Below are 22,827 nucleotides of genomic sequence, written 5' to 3' on the forward strand. Positions count from 1 at the left end.
CTGCACCAGAGGGTTGTTAAGATGCTCATCCTGATTCCAGGGCATCTTGATAAATATGTACATAATAAAAAAGGTAAGTTACATCCTTTCCGTTGTATTTATGAAATCATGGCCAAGCTGCATTGATCCAGACTGAAAATATAATAAATGAATAATTACACAGTGTAACCAAACATTTGATTTTAAAATATTAATATTAAATATTAAATGATATAAAATATAAAAAGAGGACTGGTTTGAAAAGAGAGGACTGGTTTGGCATAGTGAATCAGTTGATACAATATGTCAGTCCATATTCCTTGGATCTTGTGTAGAATATATCACAATGTAGATATAATGTATACTATACTTTGTACACTGTATATTCTAATTTAAATGCAGCCTAAATGTTTTTATTTGTAAGATGACAGGTTTTAAAAGCTGGTTTATTTTGTCAGAGCGCGCGCGCGTGTGTGTGTGTGTGTGTGTGTTTGTGTGTTAGTCCAACAACATTGACTATATTAGTTGAAAATGTCAGACACCTGTAAAATTCTTTCTGTGATTATTTGAAGAACGTGTTATTGTGATGTTTCTGTCATCTCACTGGCTTGCCACATGGAGCCCTTGTTTATTTACGTGTGTGAGAAAGTGAGAGAGCGTCTGTCAAATAAAATCAGCCAAGAGCGCTCTAATGGTGTTTTTTTTCTCTTTTTTTGCGTCTAATCCAAGGGGCAAAATGTCTATTTCTGGTCGCTCATATCAATATGTGTCTACCAGCGGCACTTCTGTTGGACGCGTTGGTATACAGACACTGTGACCTTTCATCGTTGAAAGACTTTTTATCATCTGAATTAAAAGCAATGGAATAAATGGGCTATGCTTTCTTTGAACAGATGTGCATAATAATCAAAAGAAGCCTTTCTTCACGTTTTTTTTTTTTATAAAGAAAGGTATTTATTGGCTGTGTGATACTCTTTTGAAAAATGAAGTAAACAGATGTCCATAACATCTGAACATTTCTTATACCACATTGCTGCTGAATTATCAGTTCTGACTTCAAATTAGTTTTTAGTAATACTAGTTTTTAATGCTATACAGTACATATAGTTTTAAAAGCTATACTTTAAAATGTTATCATTGTTAAGCCGTTAAAAAAGAAGTCTCCAGTGTCAGTGTTACAAATGACTCTCACTCATTGCTTTTTCTATCAGATACACATCTGACCTGGTAAATTTCACCTCATCCCTCTTTCCCTGTCGAGACAGTTTCTCAAATTGAATGTTATTTTGTAAGGGGCATTGTTCTAAGAAGCATTTATGCACTTGTCATTTCTGTCTTAAAAGCCAAGCCGCTATCTGATGTGTTTCCGGGGTCCAGGAATGCCTTAATGATGAAAATATGATGCGGCTGGATATGTGACTAGAACATCGTCAAATGCCTGGCAAAATACTCAGTCATGTCTCTTTTTCATCAGTGAATTTGTCCTGCAGTCATGTCTCTTCATTCTGTTTTATAGTGAACGAAGACCTCTTGACAAGCACTTAAATAAGCACTTTAGAAATATATAAAATAAAATTTTACTTTTTGTTCGCTCTAATGACCCATTGTACGGTCTTCTCTTTAGCAAGCTTTTAGCCTGTTAGAATACTTGGGTCCTGACCTATTTTTTCTCAGAATGAGGATTTTTTTTTCATTTTTTTTTTTTCATAGAGCACTTCTGTATATCACTCTGAATAAGAACATCTATAAATGTTAATGTTGACTGTGAACATATCCATTAGCACAAATTCAGTATGAGGAACCACAGGATAATACTCAGGCTATAAGATCATTGTGAGTGACAGAGCTGCAATTAAACTGACAAGGTGAACATGGTGACATGTGTTGCCATTGCAGGCAACACCCTAAAGGACATCAAAAGCCAACTGTGTGGCCCATCAGGTTTTCTAATCAAGACCAACTGCAGGCTAAGAGGCTATTTATACTGATTGCAGTTGAATTTCTGGATTTTGTTGATTTATTTACTAAAAAAATTATCTCTGACTTTAATCTTAATTATAAAACAGATGACCAGTTTCTGTTAATGTGCTTAATCTGGTAATTTTTATAACAGAAACTGCTCTTACATAAAGAAATGTGTATCACAGATGGACAAATGTACAGTCATAAAATATGTAATGTTACTACAAGGTAATGTATTACAGAACACAATTGTAAATGGATAAAATGCAGAGTGTTTTTGTCTTATTCTAATTTTTATAAAGAAACACACTTTGTGTACTTTTTCATATTCTTACTCACTTTTAGTCATTTATTTATCCTGGTCAAACGTGCTGTAGTTCTGAAACCTATTCCAGGAACACTGGGCATGAGGCATGAGGTACAATATATTCATATATTCACACACTCATACACTTAGGGGTAATCTTAGCAATTTCATATTCTGGCATGATTCTAAGATGTGGGAAGATACCAAGTATCTGGAAAAAAACCCAGACTGACTCAGTAAGAACATAGAAACTCCATGGTTTATTCCGAAAATGATGGCTTATTTAGACATTATTATAATCACACCAAGAACAAATTTACATTAAAGCCTATAATCTACTGCGATGTCAGACATTCTCACGATCACTGTCTGATCTGAGCCAGCACCAATGTGAGTCACAAGATCACATAGAAAGTGTCTATACAGACACTAAGAACTAGATTTATACTTTTCTAACATTTTGAGCTTAGTGGTATTTTCCTTTTACAAAGATGACCTGCTACATTTGTGTACGTAATGATATAATACCAGCATGTTGCCTGCCTGGTGTTATATCACAGTTTCCTAAAGTATGTTTCTCTTAATGATAGTTACATTTGTAATGTTTGAGATGTTAAAGGACATTTTCTAAGGCCACGTGCACTCTTCTGTATACTTGAGCTCACAAATGCCCAAGAATTGTATTACTCAGCACTACATTTCAAAGTCACAGTGATGCAAATAATTATTTGCATCGCTGAAATAATAATAATTCTACAAAGAAATAGAGTAAAGAAGTATTATACAGTATTAGCGCCTTTAATTCCTTTATGAAAATATTATATAGATACAGCATAGATTTTGCATGCAATTATTCAATTCAATTTAATTTGGTTTGTACAACCAATTTGGTACACAGCAGCTTTACAGAAATACAAAGATTAAGAATATAAATTTGAAAGGAATACATTTATCACTATAAATTCATCTCAAACATTTAAGCCAGAGGTGATAGTTTAAAGGCAAACTGAAGAAAAACCAAACTCCAAAAAGAATCTGTCTGTATCTGGTGACACTGCAATTATACATAATTTCCTTTTTAAACTGTATACTCTATGGTCATAAACGGTATTCTTGTACAGTAACTATGATATTCATAATAGTTTTAACATAAGTCTTTGCTGAAGTTATTACTTCACTTCTGTTCACTGATAGAAACTTACAGTTAAGTGTAAAACTGTTTCTGAAAATGGCAGAGCTGTAATCCTGAACTGTTGTAGCAAAATTGTTTTAGTTGCAATCTGAAACCACCTTAATGGTTTCTAAGTGTTTACCATCTACAGTTATCTCATGTGTCTGTAAGTTGTCCATGTGGGGGGTCATCCTCAGCAGCAGCAGCAGGTGGTTTCCAAGTGATGAGAAATCAAACCAGAGGTAAAGCATCAGGATGGAGAGCAGAAGTGGTCAGGATCCCTTTTAATTATGTGTGTAATATCACATAAAACCCACTTCTTGAGGTGTTTTGTACCATGTTACTGTATGTCCTTAAATTACAAGTGAAACATGAAACGAAAAGATGAAAAGATTTTCATTTCGAATGTGTATATTATCTGGACATAGTCATCATACATGTAGAAATGTGAAAAAGCCATGTCAAAAATAACACCACATGCCCTTCATATAAATAAATTGTAAAAAAAAAAAAAAAAAAAAAAAAAAAAAAAAGGAAAATATCGCTACAAATTGTATGGGCTAATAAACATACACGTAGATAGATAGATAGATAGATAGATAGATAGATAGATAGATAGATAGATAGATAGATAGATAGATAGATAGATAGATAGATAGATAGATAGATAGATAGATAGATAGATAGATAGATAGATAGATAGATAGATAGATAGATAGATAGATAGATAGATAGATAGAGAGAGAGAGAGAGAGAGAGAGAGAGAGAGAGAGATCTCCTCTGCCTGGAGATGATGCTATGCAGTGGATGCAGTGGATTGTTCATGATTGACAGAAGCCTGCTCAGCGCCTGTCTCTCTGGCACTGATGTCAGGCTGTCCAGCTCCGAGCCCACACCCGAGCCTGCCTTCCTAACCAGCTTGTCCAGACGTGAGGCATGGTTCTTCTTGATGCTGCTCCCCAGCACACCGCCGCATAGAAGAGGGCACTCGCCATGACAGTCTGATAGAACATCTGCAGCAGCTTTTTGCAGATTTGAAGTACACTAGCCTTCTGAGGAAGTACAGCCAGCTCTATCCTCTCCTGCACAGATAGTCCATGTTGGCAGTCCAGTCCAGTCCATTCCATCCAGCTGCACTCACAGGTATTTGTAGATCTTTACAATCCCCATTGTTGATAGTCACAGGCTCCGGTTGAGGCCTGGGTCTCCTGAAGTCCACCAAAAGGTGCAGGTGGTTAAATTCACACCATGCAACAAACTTCTGGATCAGTTTCCTGTACTCCTCCTCCTGTCCCTTTCTGATACAGCCCAAAATAGCAGTGTCATCCGCGAACTTTTATACGTGGGTTGTATTGAAAATCCGATGTGTACAGTGTGAACAAAACCAGAGAAAGCACAGCCCCTTGTCTCGCTCCCATACTGCTGACTAGTGTGTCAGACCTGCAGTCTCTCATTCGCAGGTACTGAGGTCTGCCTGATGATCCACCCCGCCAGGTGCTGTCAATTTATCTTTGAGGATCAGCAGCTGGATGGTGTTGAAAGCACGGAAGAAGTCCAGAAATTTAATCCTTACAGCCCTGCAGGCGCTGTCCAGGTGAGATAGGAAACGGTGTGAGATGTACATGTAGATAATGGTGTCCTCCACTCCCAACTTCTCTTGGTATGCAAACTAAAAAGAATTGAGGGCACGGCGGACCTAAGAGTTGATGTGGTGTAGCAGTACCCCATGGTCCATGGTCTTCAATATGTAAAACGTCAGGGCGAGGGGCCGGAAGTCATTCAGCTCTCCAGGGCATGGCTTCTTTGGAACTGGGATGATGCAGGGTGTTTTCCATGCGCAGGCCTTCAGTAGTCATGGAGAAACTCCATCTGGGGCAGCTGCTTTGCCAGAACGAAGCCTTCTCAGGACTCTGCACCTGGTCTGCTGTGATCGTGGGTGGAGGGACACTTTTCCCTGTAACATTTCTTCAAGGTTGTGTTCCTCATTTACTTTTGCCTCAGTGACTACTGTGCGCACTAGTAAAAAAAAAAAAAAAAGTCAATATAATTTTCCTCATAGTAATAAATATGGTGTATATCTGTAATCCACAGTGCCCCCAAAAAAATCATTTTTTGGTAAGTAGATTTATAGTATTGACATGTACGCTAACATTTTCAGAGCTGCAGATCTTTCAACTGAATGAAGCTGTCAGCCTTGAGTCTCCGCATCAGATGGTTATTTTGACATACTTCTACAAAGACAACCTGATCAAGGCGTCCCCATGGGCACAGCACTTTTGAAGTAGTCCTTCATAGTCATCAGAGGCACTGAGATACAAAGCTCAAGTCTTCAAGCCCAAGTTTTCCAAAAAAAATAACCTATTTCTTCTTCGATCAACACAAGCATATATTGAAAAAAAAAAAAAAAAAAAAACATCCTGCAGTAAATATTAGTGAAATTATCTTTTCGGGTGGTGACAAATGTTTTAAAAACAGCACACTACTAAATCAAGAAGGCTATGGGTTTTTTTTTTATTATAAGTTCAGTGACAGAGCTGGTGGGGAAAAATATCTAAAACTGTCGGTCTCCTACTGCTTGTAAGATTACTTTGTCTGGAGTTAATTCTCCAGTATCAGTTTACAGTCATTGGAAGACTGACACAATGAGTAATGTGGCTCTTTGAGCTTGTGTAATGCAGACTGTAGGGCTTTATACATTTATGTATATGCATGGGCATCTGTAGATACCATAAGTAATGAATAGCATTATCCACTATCCAGTTTTTATTTTTGCTGTATTTTTCTAAATCACTAGTCTGAGTGCCTAAAAAAAGCTGATTTCCAGGCTATTATTAGATAATTAATTTATTCAATTCATAGTTGACCAATTGAGAGGTAGGGTCACTAAGTGAAAATTGCTTTCTTTTGACTTTACAAAAAAAAGTATTTGTTCTGTATGTTGAATGTTATTCACAGAAATAAATCAACCCTTGATGTAAAACTTGCTTGGAACACTTGGAAGTAATGGCATTACTGCTTCTTCCTTATCATTCACATTAACACAAGCCAACTGCAGACATCTGTGTAATCTTGTAAGTTAAAGAAAGCAAATAAAGCTTCCACCAATGTTTGCTATACTGCCCTGTAAAGTTTTTGTGTGTGTTGGAGAAAGCGCTTGAAAACCCCACTAACCCTGGTCAGTATTTGAGTATATCCAATTAATATATTTACTCGCAATGTAAGAACTGCACAATGCAGCTCAGAGCTAAACTATTCACCTTTTTGGTAATAAACATAAGATGCTTTATCAGAAGCGAAGGAGTGGACCCAAGTCATTTTCTGTATTGGTATACTTATGGCGATCCCTTTTTCTCGCCAGTTACTTCCCAAGGCAACAATTCAGAGCTTTAACTTTCCTGCTGGACAACGTAATAAATCTATCATGTGCCAGAACCTGTGCTGAATATTTTCCATCAATTAAAAGAAGTCATAATTTGCAGTTTGACAAACAGCATTTATTTAGTTAAAGTACATAAGAAACAGATACAGTAAAATTACAATATTCAGTTTTTTACTGAATAGTTACAAAAGTTAGCACAAAACTGTACATTTCATGACAACGATTAATGAACACTTTTGTTTTTCTTTTGCCAGATACAATTAAGACAAAAAGCACTTTCATTTTGACCAAGTTACTATTCAATGGCTTAAAGAATAGCACTTTCAGCAAGTTCAATTCAACATTTCACGATAGATGCAAATTGTGTATAAAGTTATTTAAGTTCATATAAGATAATGTTATATAAGTTTATCTATAGATTGGATAAATTTATATATGCTTATCTTACAAAATATCACCAAACGATCCATAGAAATGCACATTAACATAACTTCAAGAAACTCAAGTATTTATGCTCAAGTATTTCTGCACATTGGCACTGGAAAAGGAGGATATGTGCAAATAGAAAGACAACTCCATAATTCAGTAGTTCATATCTAAAACTTTTGAAAATAAGCAAGGAAATTGAGAGACTGGTGTCAACATGCTACAAGAATGTATTACTTGTGTCTTTACTGGGGAAGAAACATAGTCTTACTGTGCAAATTAACATTAACAGTACACAGCCTTTATATTTGCCATGTTCATTGCATTACTTTTGTGAATACTTAAAAACAGAGCTTGCTTTTGTGTCCAATTGTTATTATTATATTTCTTCCAAATCTATGCAGGCCCTCAATCACTAATTGATGCTAGGAATGCTGTGTTGCTATGGTAACATAAAAACAATGGTAAATGGGAACAGAAAATCATAATTCTGTATTATACCTTTGGTCTAAGAAATTTGCATATCAATTTAATTACTGAGACTAATATGCATAATTGCAAGGTGCTCTAGTTTTGATGCTGTGTCAGCTGTTTTTGAGCAACTCACTGGGGGGAAAAAAACAAAGAAAAAAAATTTTCAAGCTTCTAATTTCCCCCATATGCCTGTTTTTTAATCAGTTACAAAACATGTATCAAGTTCATTAAAAAGCAAAACCATCTAGAATTATTGTATAGATCTATAGATCAGCTACATTTTGCTTTTAACTTCATATGAAGATAAATTCAGCTTAACTAAACATATATGAAGGTTCAATAATTAATTCCCTGGGACACACTTTATCATAACTGTTCATTCTTTGTCTTAAGTAAAGAAAAGTATATAAACAGAGAGACAGAAACAAACATCCCTAAATCTGAGCTCTACACCAAGATCTGTTTTTACAGATCTTTCACTATTAAAATTTTATTTTTATTAATTAAAAAATATATTATTATCCTAGCTCATATTTTCAACACATTAGAATTTGAATAGTCAAAAATAATGTAAACTTCAATAAGTGAGAAATAAAAAATACCATGGTATGTTTAGACTGTAGTACTGGTAATTTAAACACTATAAAGAGTTTCTCTGCATTATGCATGTGTGCTTCAGTGCATATGATGAAGACATGAAGGAATGAAAAAGATTGTAGCAAACAAACGACTGATTTAGTTTTTTCGGTTAATGTATTTTAATGTCATTGTGTAGTTTGTATTGTACTTTGTTGTGCATTTGATGACTTATGAAAAGAAATCCGCATGCTACATTTAACTGCTACTGTGAATTTCCTCTTTTACAAAATCTGTATTGTGATGAAAGCATCATAAGGTTGATGGACCACCAAATCATCCATGCTGTGAACTGTTTCCTAAAACTTGCATTCATTTTTCTAACTAAACTGAGATTTCTGCTCTGTTCTCACATTTTGTTGCATGTTTTTCAAGGTTTTAAATGGACATATGGCTTGCTGGCTTCTAGCTCTTGTTCCTGTCAGATTGAAGAAGCACCACTACTCTGGATTGCTTTCGTAAGCCTGAGGTCTTTCCTCAAATCAGGAAATTGTCGATTTAAATTCATACTTTACTCATTTTTTATTCTATATTTTGTGGACAAAATGGTTTTTGCATCTTAAACATTTAAGACAAACATTAGAATTAAAGTATGGACTACAATGTGTCTAAATCACTAAAACCAGTTTTATGATAAGCAGTTTCCTATAGGCTGCATTTTGATTGCAGACTTAAATATCCAGTTTCCTTTCCATCATGTGGTCACTAATTTGAATAAATATAAAGTTAAGAAAGAGTGATTCACTTTACAATTGTAAAAAAAATGTACCGTGCCTATAAAGCAGGAGTATAAACATTTGCATACATTTTCAACAAATCTACATCGGTCAGGTGACTATTCAGGGCTCAAATCACACAAAATAAAGTTTGATTTAAAATTTGCATGCAGCTATTATGGTTGTCATTTAAAAAAATAAATATTTTAAACATCAATATTGTCATCATTTTTTATATTATGCAAAAGACAAAAATGTAAAGGCTATCATTTGATATGTCACTAATGTTGTATCATTATGCTGTCAAAACATCGCCATTCGATATATTTTGTTGAATCACTCATTGCTTTCAATCCACACACTCTCAGCACAAGTTCTAGAGGTAACAGTGTCACATTAACTGTGTGTGCATGAGATACCTGCAATGCATGTTATCCTCTGCCAAAATGATGGAATTTTACAAGTTGCAACAAGAGAATAAGAGCTATCTGGTAATACAAACCAAAAAAGCATGGCCACTAAGCAAGGTAAAAAAAAAAAGGTCTTCCGGGATCTAGTTGTGGTTATGGAGTCTGAGGAGGTTTTGGGGAAGGGCAGGAACCCTGGCTTTCAAAACTGGTTCCCCTTCCTGGCCACTGTTGAAGAGAACATTAAGATAGTGTTTTAGAAATGTGAGCAAACACAGGCTGCTATATGATCATTATGCTAGCAATCAGATCACACTAGATCATGGATTTAATAGCACAGAAATTTCACTAAGATTAGGTGTCTTGAATTTAAATACAGTATAAATATGAATTTAATCATATTTATACTGTAGCATCCAATTCTTACTGAATATTTCTATATTAAACATCTCACACACTGAATAATGCTACTGTATAATTAAGGTGATAAATTGATGGTACTTCTCCCTACCTCGCATAAGGAATGCCAGTGGGTTATAGGCTTGCGTGGGTAGGCCAGCATCTCGTTCCAGTGGTCTCGACCGAGACCTTCAGCATCGGGGCCTGTTCGGCACACACCAATCACCTCATTGTGTCCAACTCTGGAGGGAAATGTAATAATATAGTATAGCATTATTGTGCACAAGTTCACAGTTGGAATAGTTCTGTTCCTTTACAAAAGATACACTTGAATATATGTCTCACTGAAGTGTTAGAATTTAATAACATACAGTTAGCTCTGAATGACGGATATCCTTTCGAAAAAATTGGTAAAATGGAATAAGAAAATACCAATGATTTTAGAATGTCATAATACATTTTTTGTTATTTTTTTCTTGTTCCAAAGAAAACTATCAAATGCTACTGTTGTAATAAGGATGTTTGAAAACAGGCCACAATGAGATCATACCACCTGTGTGTTATCATCTGATGCAGACTATACAAACCTATAGCTATTCTCTGCTAGTCATTTTCACAAAAGTGCCAATAATTCTGTTGCAGATTCTAATTCCAAATGTTGTCAGTAGCTATGTCATTGCAGCTGAATTAAACTGCCACATGGTTGAAATGACCCATAGGAAGGCACCACTCACCTGTCATAATCCATCACCATAATTGACAGGCTGACCTGCTCCACGTTCTCAGGAGGAATGTCAAAGATGATGGCCTCGTTGTACGCAGGGTTGAGTGTGCTCTTTTTAGTGGTGGTCTTCCGTTTCTTTAGCCTTCGACCATCGCAAATCAGTGACACTTTAACGTATGGGTCTGTGGAAACAAACACTCTTGTTTGGATTTAAGCATCGAACAACCATTATAAAAAAAATTATTTACTTCAAGTCACTTCACTTCAGGCGAGGTTGTAAATTACTGGGTAAGGATACTTATCTAACTAAACTAAATGTTTTACAGTATACCTATCCCAGGTGTGCGTAATGCAAGCGGCACTTACCAGAGGAGCCAGTGATGTCCATAGCTTTCAGATTTCGGCATTTGATGACAGTCAGAGTCATACGGCCAGCCGTGGGAAGGTAGCAGAGGGAATACATAATTTCCCCTAAATCCACACTCTCCTGCAATAAAACAAACAGCCCACATTATACATTGCTGAGGTTCACAATATAATTAGGACACATATTACTACAGCAAAATATAAACACAACCCAGGATTAGACATGTTGGCAAATAATATAAAGTAAATTCCTAATTTTATTAGGACATTTTGGTTGACATATTTAAAGGTAATTTATCTCCACAGTGAATATACCCTTGGACTAAGTAGTCTAATGTTTGCTTGTCAACCTAATCAAAATACATTTTCTCTAGTGCTTCGCTTAAAACTGGGGACTGTTTCTAATAGTTTCTGTAAAAAATATTTGGGATTTATGTGGTACACATTTGATAATCAAATATTACAAATGCTCAAACTACTTGTTATCCTTTTGCAATTTGCGACAAGAGTGTTACAGATTGTCCTTGACTACAGAATTACACATTTTCCTTGACATGAGTGCTACACAATAATCTTGCTTTGTTTGTTTACATGGTCCTATTAAATACTGAGAAATTATAGTCAAGTATGTGCTATACACAATTACTTGAACTGAAAAAGTAATTATTCATTGCTGTGAATTACTAGTTTTTTGTACATATAAGATGTTGTATCTGCACAAAATGTCAATAAATATATTTAGAAAAAATTAATCATTGCTTTTAAAAATAAGAAAATTCAGAAAGGACTGCTGTTATTAGACTTGAATTCCTTTTTAAAAAATTATGCAAAATCATGCTCCTGAAATTTAAGCATTTTATGTAAATTTAATAGGGAATCTGCTGCACTGTTGAAATCTTTCTTATAAAAATGGGTATTATATACACTGTATGGACAATGATGTCTCTGAATGTAGTAGCATGAAATTGTCTCTTCTCTTGAAGTAGGAGACCCAAACCCCCATGCTCCATGGAGATCTTGAGTGGCCTGGAATAGAGCTTATAACCCTATTGAACAGGTTTGGGATGAATTGGAACGCTGGCTGCGCCCCAGGCCTCTTTAGTACTTGACATTACTAATGCCCTTGTGGCTGACTGAGCAAGAATCACCACAAGCACACTCCAAAATCTAGTGGAACATCTTCACAGAAGAGTGGGCATTATTATGAGTAAATGGGAATGTGAAATGTGGAATGAAATGTATAAAAAAAATACATATTTTTGAGTATATAGTGTATGGACCAACTGACTCCCCAGATAATTTACATTTTACTTTTTATGGTTTAAATATATTCAATATGACCACTAATTATTAAAATCACACATATAAGGAGTAATTACATACTATGCTTGTACTTGACTTCTTAAGTACTGTGCATTAATGAAAGAACTAAAGGTGCATTCATAAAGGAAATGAAGGAATGAAAGTCATGCTGCAGCTGTAATCTTAAAACCTGCCAGGTTCTCATCCCAGGAGTCTATGAGAACAGGGTAGGACTCATTCACTTGTGCTTAGACAGAACATTCATTCAAAACAATTGCATTGTTTGCCTTTCTAGAATGCAACTGTAGAAGCATAATGAGTTATTATTTCATTATTTGCCATTACCCTGAAGAGGATAGATTCCTTTTTAGATCTGTTCTTAAGGTATTTTCCTTTCCATGATCAACTCTAGCATGCTTACTATAGATATCACTTTTCCCACAAGGCATCTTTGTGGCAATGTATATTAGTAAAGGCACTATACACTGAGTTGAGCTAAAAGAATGCCTGTGTGAGGTGTTACCCATTATTTGTTCAGTTAACCATTATTCTGGCCAGTCTATTCTATGGATTAAGGGTGCAGTGGTACGTGTGGTACCCAAATTAAACCAATGGCGTCAACTAGGGATAAAATGGAGGGTTAGAATGCGAGGCGGAAGTGTGAGTGCTAAAGGCTGCAATCAATGGCATAGTCTATTCTGGGTGATCTGAGTAACCAGACAGTCTCCGTAGTGGTAGCTCAGTGAGCAGCTGGCTCTGAGTATTAGCTTTGTCCCTGGAGCAGTACAAGCGTTTCATCTTTCATTATTTTAATATTGACTAGTAATTAGGATGCTGTTTAATATATTACGATGTAGTTCAGATCTTTTGGGGCGCAACCATGGAACATTAAATGTTTTTGTATTTACTGATTTAATTCGATTTGTGGTAAATAAATACAACCTAAAGTATTTATCTGACATTAGGATGCCTTAGAGAGTCCCACCATTTTAACTAATAATCATTAAGTTAAACTTTGTAAGGCTTCTTTTTTTTTTATTTTTAAATAGAGCTTAAGCAGCATGTGATAGACAACTAAAAACAGACCACCTTAGAAATATAAAAAATTACAAGTTCAGACAAAACACATCAACCCATCAAAACATGACAGGGACAATAATACACAGGCAGGTCAACAAAATTATACACTAGGCTGATGTACTGGGAGGCATCTAAACGACAAGAAGAAGATGAGATGGAAAAGTGGACACAACAATCAGTGTTTATCAAACCTGCAGTGACTGATGTGTCTTTCCAGAGTAGAGATTATGGCTTATTGTGAGTGAGTCACCAAAATGAAACACAACTTTCAGCAGAAAACAAAAAATATGGTCAACTTCCCTTAAATCCACCTGAGCTGTACATAGGGGTGAGTGGATATCATAAAAAAACACATTTGCTTTACTGAAAGTTAACCGGGTTTGACAAGGTTTAGTTAGAAATACTTTTATGCATTTGGAATTGTATATTATGAATATTTTACAATATTATTGAAATTTCATATTTCAATGCCAGTTTGTCTTATTATCTTATAGCATGTATCTGTCTATGTAATTTCAAGTATTTGATTATAAATAAATAAACTGGTGACGAAATACGTCTTCTTGAGAGTCATTTGCATTTACAAAGACATTTCAGAAAAATTAAACAGATATATATCTGCTTATGTCTTTGTTGATGTGTATATTGTCACAAGGTAGGAAGGAATGCTGTTTTGGGAATATAATCGATGCTAGAAATAATCAGTGTTGGGGGTATGTTTTGCATGAGGTTAGCCATTTTGAAAAGATAGTACAGGGTGTTTAATTATATTATACCACATTAATTTATACCTTTATTTTTGGAAAAACATAGGTCCCTGTATTTTTATTGGCTACAAAACAAAAGAAATGCATTATAACAAGTAATTTTTTTAATACATGTGCTCTGAAATACAGTCAATACTACTGAAAATTAATTAACACATTCTGGCCAATTGGAATCGAGAATCCAGCAGCTCTATGGTAATCATTGAATTGAAAATATACATTTAATGCTTGGAAAATAGTAAATTCTACTTCTTTAAGATGAGAACACTTCTTCGTAGCACAGAAGACTTCTGTGTGAAAAGAAAATAGTGCTTTTCAAGACTTAAAACATGGCTGTGACACAGCATGACTGAGGTTGTTACATAAACTAAAAGATCTGCTGAGATTTCGTTTTGAGTGGGATGAAGAAGTCAACAAGACAATAGAACATATCCAAAAGGCTGACAGGGGGGAAAAAACAAGTAATGTTTGCTTTTTTTTTTTTTAATCATGTCTACAGTGCTAAAGTGGGATGGTAAGACATGGCTAATCAAAAGTCTGCAGCATTAGTCATGTCTAATGTCTGTAGCTCCCTGTGGCATTGCAGTGGGCTAATTTTGTCTCTCTTTGGATTAGGTGTGTGGGTGTCCGGAAGGGTGAATCAGTTTTGAGCTGAGCCCTCCTTCACACCTGGCTTTGCATAACAGATCAATTCACTTGATATCCTGATCTTCTCTTGACATACCGGTGCTTGTGAACTGTAATGTTTGAGAGACAATGGCTTGCTAGTGAATGAATGATCTGGATTGTAAATCACATTGATCAAACATTTTCAAAACATTTAGCATCACACTCACGAAGAAACACACAATACTCACTGTAGTGGATGCAAGAATGTCCTTCCAGACCACAGCCTCACGCGACAGGTCTGAGAGCTCAAACAGGTTGTCCACCACTACCTCGCCGATCATGTCATGACTTGTAAAGCGATCAAAATCATAGACGCTGAAGTGCAACTTGCGATTACACAGCTGATCATACTCCACTGGGAAACAGAACACCTCGTCAAATGTAGGGTTGAGTGTCTTTCGATGGACTCGTGTCTGGAACTTCTTTTTACGCTCAGGAAGTAAGTAAATCTTTACATAGGGGTCAGAGGTGCCTGTGAAGTCCTTGGCTGGCAAGTCCAGAGCTTTAAGGATGCGCACAACTAAAGCCTGCTCCTCATAATCGTACTTCAGTGCAAAGCTGAGCTTTCCACATGTCTCCACAGGCTCCTTGTTTCCTTCCTCTGAGTCCACAGACTTCTGCTTGTAGAGTTCTGGCTTTATGCGTCCAATGCTGACTGCTGAGGACTGTCTCACTGGCAGAGTGTCCATGGTGAAGTCCACACTGGTGACATTCATCTGCCGTCGAAGATGGCGACGAAAGGAATTGTGTCTAGGAATCGTGTAAGAAAGAACACGAGTTAATGCAAAAGAATAAGGTCTTAGTGTATCAAAGGCCATAAAATAAACCCAGTCATTTTCAGAGGAACTGTAGACTCGGGCAGGCTGGCCATTAGAAAATTCTCCACATTTTCCAGTGGATAACTAGTCCTCTACATTTCCATTATTAATTTTCCTGGGTTTGTGGATGCATATCGATTAGACAAAGCTAAAGACACAAACAGCTATGAGAACAGTGTAAGATAAAGAAAAAAACTGTGCTTAAAGTTGGTTAGGGTAAAAAATTTCATTTAAAATTTGTCTGCTGCTAATTGTGATGATAAGAGCCAAACTGAAAAAGCAGGTATTCTCTGGTATGGCCTAGATAACATAATAAGCTGTTCTTTTAGAGCAGCTGGTATTTACAGTGGTAACTTGTTTGTTTTGTGCTTGAATCCCACAGCTTTTATTATTGAGTTTCTCAGAAAATGTACTAATCTACTTAAAGGGAAATGTTGGCTGGCAAGAGATGAATATTATTTTTTTGGATGCATTTGTAACACCTCCATGCCTTGGACACTGTGGCACACATATTGCAGACAGCAAGAACATACTGTACTGTTATCCTAAACAAATTGGTGTCTTTTGTTTACATTTTTGTTAGTGCTTGTGCTCCTAGACAGCACCTGTACAAAAATATAATTTTCATTTAATTAAATCAATGCTTTCTTAAATATATATATATATATATATATATATATATATATATATGTATAAGTATATTATATTAAATATGTTTACTCAAATTACTTCAGTTTATTCCAATTGTTTGTGTAAAAGCATGATATTCTATCCAGGTAAATCAAAAAGCAAACTTTTGCAGTCCTCAGCAATATAGAAACTATGTGATTTTGTACAAATTTCGGGGGTTCTAGTGGTCATTTATTTTCACATTTGGTCTTGTCTATATCCACCAAAAAAATCATATTAAATGTCAGCTGGTTGCTTTATTTCACACTTCACACTTTCTCCACACTGTGAAGTTGTAGGTTTAAGATACAGAACAACTCTGTGATTTTTATTTTTTATTTTTAGGATATATGTTTTAAGATCTTCATTTCCCCACATTCACAATAACCTCCATATCATACTTATCCCATACCTATTATCCTATACTTGTCCTAGCAACTAACAATATATTTTCACAACAGAAAATATACAACTTTTGTGAGAAACAAAAAAAGACTTTTACACTTAGATGTATACTTCGAACCTTTGAAAAGTGTCGGACACCTATGATTGTGCTGCACAATCAATATAACGTCTTAAAAGGGCTTAAAATGTCCATGTGCTCTTGCACTTTTACTGTATCTGAGTGCTTTTACTGCTTGACTATTCCAAAGATGAATTTTTAAATTTACAATTTAATGTTTTTACAAAACATGTAACTCAAAATATTAATGTATATGAATAGCTGGGTTTTGAACATCAGATTCTTATAATGAGTTTTAAGAATTCAGCAAAAAAATAAGGAAGTTTTACTGATCATAATTATGTTTTTGTCTAAATCAACTGCAAACAAACTGCAAACAATCAATGTGGATTTGGTGAATAATTCAAATAAATGTGACAATTTTAATAGGGATATTCAGCTTACTCTCATGTGCCTAGGAGAGTAAAAATATCTCCTCCATGCCACTTGATGCATGACTGTTCTTAATAAGAATTCCAATATGTCATATTGTTATTATTCTCTTTTTTTATTATTAGTCTTCCAACGCTGTCTTCAAATCTTATACACACTGTTTTCTAGTAATGGTTTGAAAACACGATTATTTCAATCAGTTTAACTGTTCCACAAGGGATAGTGCTTATGCTGTTTTTTTCTAGGTTTACCATTTGATTTCTTTCCTCAAGATAAACAAAAAAAATCATTAGAGTAACCTTCTCTTTCCTCTATTTGGCTCTCCTTGGATGGTGATTATCTGCCCAACATGGTCAGACCCAGCTGAGCCTGACGCAAGAATAATGTGTCCATGTTAGCAACCAGATGGCCAGAAAGTACCAATTTCTAAGCCATTATCTCCACACAGACTAACCCATATTATACACTTAACTTTTATATCACAAATTAACCTTTATGACTAAACATTTTCATTCTAATTCTTGCTCTGAAATATTGATGAACAACATTTATTTCTCTTTTATTACTTTTCCCTAGAATGCAGTTAAATTTTGTATTAGATCTTGACTGTTGCATAAGGGTTTTTTTTTTTTTTTTTTTTTTTTGGGGGGGGGGGGGGTCTTCAACAAAACACAAAAGCTGTGCATTCACACATTTAGCAGCTTGTGATTTCAGGCATTCAACCATACAGCCCTCTTGGCATGTGTGTACTTTAATATTGCTGCTCTATTCTGCCACATGAGCATGCAAACACACCACCAGATGCAAAATAGCCCCTTTTCCAAATTGAGCAAGATAAAATTGCCCAGATAACCGTGATCTCAAGAATCCCTGGCCAATATGGTATAAGGCCATTAAGGCTAGTGAAAATGTATCGCATAGAATTAAATAGCTTAACGTTCTTTATATCAAAGAAGAATTGAGAACAGTTTGAAGCTGTAGCAGTATCGTGGTAGTTAGTTTTTAATGAGGCATGGCCACAAATGAATACATTGTGGCTTTGAGGCCACAATGCAATTGGTTGTGGAACATTATATTTAATTTAATGCCCTTCAGGTATTTATCCAGCAGAAATCAGCAAAGAAAATCTTTGCTTTGGTAATTTGGTTGAGGTATTTGGTTTCAGGTTTAGGCTCCCGTGACAAGGATGGTCTATTTCAGCTGATTTCTCCGTGTCTCTGGCCTTAATAGTATTTTGTGGTCTCAATATTCAGTCATGGTCACACTTTATTAAATAATAGCCACCTCAGAAGATCCAATGAATGTGACTGAAGAAAATAACAAGAAATTAACAGTAGTCATGTGTTAAATCTAGTAGCTGTAACACAATCCATACAACTAATCAGCAAAACAAAAACAGGTCACACGTAAAATGTAAGGTAGGAGAAAAGATGGAAACCAAAGAGACAGCTTCCAAATGAATGAAGTAGGAGAAAAAAAGATCCTTCTCCTATTTTATTATATAGCTGACCTTTAAGCTCCCTCATTTGCCCTTTCTGTGTATCCTATCAACATGTAATTTAAGAGTATACATTGTTTATTAGGCTGCATCAGGGTCCTAATGACAGCTCTGTGGGAACTCAATAATGGCCACCATCAGTAGAGGAGTGCAGCTGTTCGTTATGTCCCCAGCAGCACAAGTACGTTACAGTATGTCGGTTCTATTGCATGGCAATACTAATTACAACCCCTTTCACTTTAAATGTAGCGTTGAGAACCAAACAAAGAGGAGAACAGCTGATTGTTTAATTGCCGTTGTCATGGCAGCATGACTCGGGTGCTCGGGCTGGAAGGCTGTAGTGATTACAGGGCTAGTGAAAGAAGGTAGGGGGCTTGCTGCAGCCTTGTCAGACATAGAGTGAAAATAGCAAACGCTGGCGTCACAAGCCTTTAAATTTGATATAAACATCAATCATTATTTTTATATTATATTATTTTGTTTGCTAATTGCAACGACCTTGATAGCTAGTGAGGTAACAAGGACTAAAAGTTTGATTCCCTTACTTAATGGCGTTTCAGTTTATATTTGCAAACATCTTATTCACTTCATTCAATGTATAAAGTGTCAAATCTGTGCTATTTTTTCACAATAAAATAATAAAAAAAATCAGATATGGACTTGTATAGACCGTGAATGGCTTAAAACCAACAAATAACGCGTGTCCTTTATTCTTTACAACACAATGCCATACAGAATTCAATGACATTCTGCATTTGTTTTCAAACACTGCATTAGTGTTCAAAAAGCCACTTTATAATGTTCTCAGGTTTTGATCATGTAAATGTGAAGTCACCTTTCAATAGAGCTGCCAAGTTGCAAATGTTAATTACTGACCTAGAGTTAATGAATGAATGAATGAATGAATGAATGAATGAATGAATGTTTAACAGTACCTATCCTCCTGATGGCCCATGTGTGTATGTACACGTGTGCAGAAAAGATGGAAGAAATATCACAGGGATGTAAACTCATCTTTTTTAATATAAATAATTCATGCATTTGTGTTCAGTAGGGGCTATTTCTTGGTCAGGTAAATTAGATTTGCCTGCCCACATACCAGCATGTTTTAGTCACTGAGTAGAAACCACAGAGAACTGCTGTGCACATCAGCCATAAAACAAAAACATGAAAAATGTGAGTAGAGTGAAGAGAAACTAGTCAGTGATTTGAATGGGTGTGAGGAACCTGTAGAGACCTTGGATATGGAATAAAGTAAAAAAAAAAAAAAAAAAAAAAAAACTAGGTTAAGAAGAATGAAGTTTATAGCAGTTTTGTTTTTAAGAGAAGTACCTGAAAGGGGTTTAGTGAACCTGGAAAGTAGGAGAAATAATGAGAGTTGTAATAAAGATAATCTCATGAGAGAAGCCAGGAGGACCTGGATACCTGGAGAAGGAGGTGGGCTCAGTGCTCTGTTTCTGAATCTTGGCCTTCTTACTGAGGCGTTCGCGTATCGTCTGCTGCACCTCAGCCGGGATGTCTGGAGATGTCTGGCTGATCTTCATGGCTGCCTCAAGTGACTTCATCGAACTACAACCGTTTACCTTCACCTCGGGCACCTTCCTCTTCTGCTCATCCTCTTCCTCTTTCTTCTCTTGCCTCTCGGCCTGTAAAACCTGACGCTCTGGAAGTGAGGGCGTGACATGAAATGTGGGCGTCGGTGCCTCAGGTAGCAGCCCTTGTGGGACAGTCTCGCCATGTGAAGAGAGCGTCTTGCTTCTCCAGATGGGCCAGCACAGCTTCCAAAACACAAAGAGAGAGACTACCAACAGGGCGAGTCCACAGAAACCCACGAGCACAGCTAGGAGACTTACAGAGATGTCTACAGGCAATGAGACGTGGTTTAGTGGAGAATAGTAGAGAGGGAGAGATTAAGAGTAAATAAAGGAGACGAACGAGAGGAAGAGAAGACCAGGAGAGGGAGAGAAATAAGCATTGGCAAAGTGAAGAATTGAAAAGACAGACAAGACAAAAAAGGCCAGCAGCAATGAAAATGTGGGACACACAGGGAAGAGAGTAATAGAGAGAAAGAGAAAAAAAGAAGGAAATGCATAAGAAAAGGGGAAGAATACTTAAAATCCTGTATTGCAGAGAAGGGAACAGAATTACTGTATATGCATTCAAACTTTAAATAGAAAATGACAAGGGAAGTCTTAATGTAAATAAATCACAGTTTATAGCATTGCCGTTTATCATTTTTAACAAATCTTGTGTTTTTTCTACAAGTTCCAGAGATTCAATGGCATATTTACATCGTTTACATCATCATATTGTATGAAACACTTAAATTTAATGAGTAAAACATTTCTGTTACACAAACCACCTGTGAGAATGTGTGTATGTATAGAAATATGTGTGAGTGAAAAGTGGTCCTGCGTCGTATCTCGAGGTAATGCGATGCAACAGACACGTTTCTAAGACACAGGTGTCACCATAGCAGCAGACTGGGCTTCCTGATCCTAGTGCTCAATGGAATAATTAATGCTCCATAAACATTTTACCTTTTGCTCAGGGACGTGTTTTTCGACATTTGCAATCCAAAAAAATGCATTTTCTTTTAATGATTAGCACCAAGTTGCAGTATGTGCATGAATATGTCACCTATAACAGCACAAACATTTATCATAATATGGTTATATAAGTACAAGGATAATATCTTATATGATGATAATTAATCTTATATGCTGATTTCTTTTAGTATGCAACAAAAAATAAAAAAGCAATATAGCATAATGTATTCCTAAGTAGACATAAAGTCAGTATAGTGAGCTTTTACATATGTCAATGACTAATTATAGTTCATGTGTATTACTGTGAAATCAGTGGTAGGTTATATTGGGCACACTTAGTAGCCAATCTTTAGTATATGTGCAATGTATTTTTCCATGTTGTATAAGACTGCATAACAGATTCCTCTTTCTCTGCCTCATCATCAGTGGAGTTTGGATTTCTTCAAAATTATGAGTCATGTGCTGCAAAGAACCGAAGCTACCTGTTGCATTCCAGCTGCAAATTTGCATTCCAGCTGCAAAGAGGACATTCCTCTTTGGGGAGAAATTGCATTATAATCATAAGTGTTAGAAAGCATTACTCGAGTATTATTTTAGTATTGGAAAGGTTTGGAGAACTTTCTCGCACTGTTGGATTGTGTAAAGTGAGAAAGAGTGCGTTCTTGGTTTAAAGGACCATTTAGGAGTTAAATGAGGTCAGTTTAATTTACATTTACCTGAACTGCCTTTACCTGGTATGTTGCTCTCTGTTGGAAAGATGTCCGCACATTTCTCCCGGTCGACGTGGCCGGCGAGGCACAGCTCGGTGATGATCTGCAGAGCCCGCTGGCACAGGCTCACGCCGTCCTCGGTGCGTGCGCTCATGTCTTTCCGGTTAATCCATTGTATGCTGGAGGAGCCGCGCGCGCGAGGGTTCATCTGGACGCCGGGGAACGGGAAGCGCGCGCGACGCGTCCACGTGCGTCTCATTCATTTGGCACCCGCAGCAACTCGCGGCGCTCGCGGACGCTTTTGGAGAGCGTGGACGCGCTGCCGCGTGCTTAGTCACGAGCCAATAGGAAAAAAAGGGCACAGAGTGTTCTGACACGCGACGCTGTCTGCCGGACCCAGACTGTACATCTTGTTAATGTTCTCATGTTTGCCATAAGTCACACCGTGGCCACCAAATAGACCTGGATCCAATGACATCAACTGCGCAAAAATGAGCAGGTAACAGCAAAAGTGAAAAGTTTCTCATAAGGAATAAAAATAATTTTTTTTTTATTATATTTACAGATTTGATATAGATTTGTTTTCTCATGCATGACCATGAAGAGCTTGAACTAATATTGTATTAGTTGTATGGCAAGGGGATAAAATGTCAGTTGCACATAGTCCACCATTTCTTCAGTTCTCCATTCAAACTACAAACCTATCGCACATAGTCCTCTGTTTCTTTAGTTCTTTATACACAACCTCAAAAAGTATGGCACATAATCCACTGTTTCTTTATTTCTCCACACACAACCTCCAAACCTATTGCATATAGTCCACCGTTTCTTCAGTTCTCCACACACAACCTCCAAATATATTGCACATACTCCAACGTTTCTTCAGTTTCCAACCCAACCTTCAAACTTATTGCACACAGTCCA

The 22,827-nt window shown here is 36.3% G+C and overlaps 1 protein-coding gene across 2 annotated transcripts; it reads right to left on the reverse strand.

Moving 5' to 3' along the window:
• Positions 1 to 6,891: 6,891 nt before the first annotated feature.
• On the reverse strand, positions 6,892 to 22,581 carry syt10 (synaptotagmin X). Of its 2 annotated transcripts, none has more exons than XM_083528136.1 (7): positions 21,925 to 22,581; positions 20,070 to 20,505; positions 14,953 to 15,514; positions 10,947 to 11,067; positions 10,591 to 10,762; positions 9,969 to 10,098; positions 6,892 to 9,685 (listed from the first exon to the last, which is right to left on the reverse strand). In XM_083528136.1, exons 1-7 carry the CDS (start codon positions 22,160 to 22,162, stop codon positions 9,614 to 9,616), a joined length of 1,731 nt encoding a protein of 576 aa, XP_083384262.1. In that variant the 5' UTR covers positions 22,163 to 22,581; the 3' UTR covers positions 6,892 to 9,613. The 2 variants fall into 2 exon arrangements, with proteins under 2 accessions (XP_083384262.1, XP_083384261.1); XM_083528135.1 differs by having other exon boundaries at positions 21,910 to 22,547.
• Between the last annotated feature and the right edge of the window lie 246 nt (positions 22,582 to 22,827).

This window comes from Silurus aristotelis (genome assembly GCF_946808225.1).
Source record: "Silurus aristotelis genome assembly, chromosome: 24".
Taxonomy (NCBI): Eukaryota; Metazoa; Chordata; class Actinopteri; order Siluriformes; family Siluridae; genus Silurus; species Silurus aristotelis.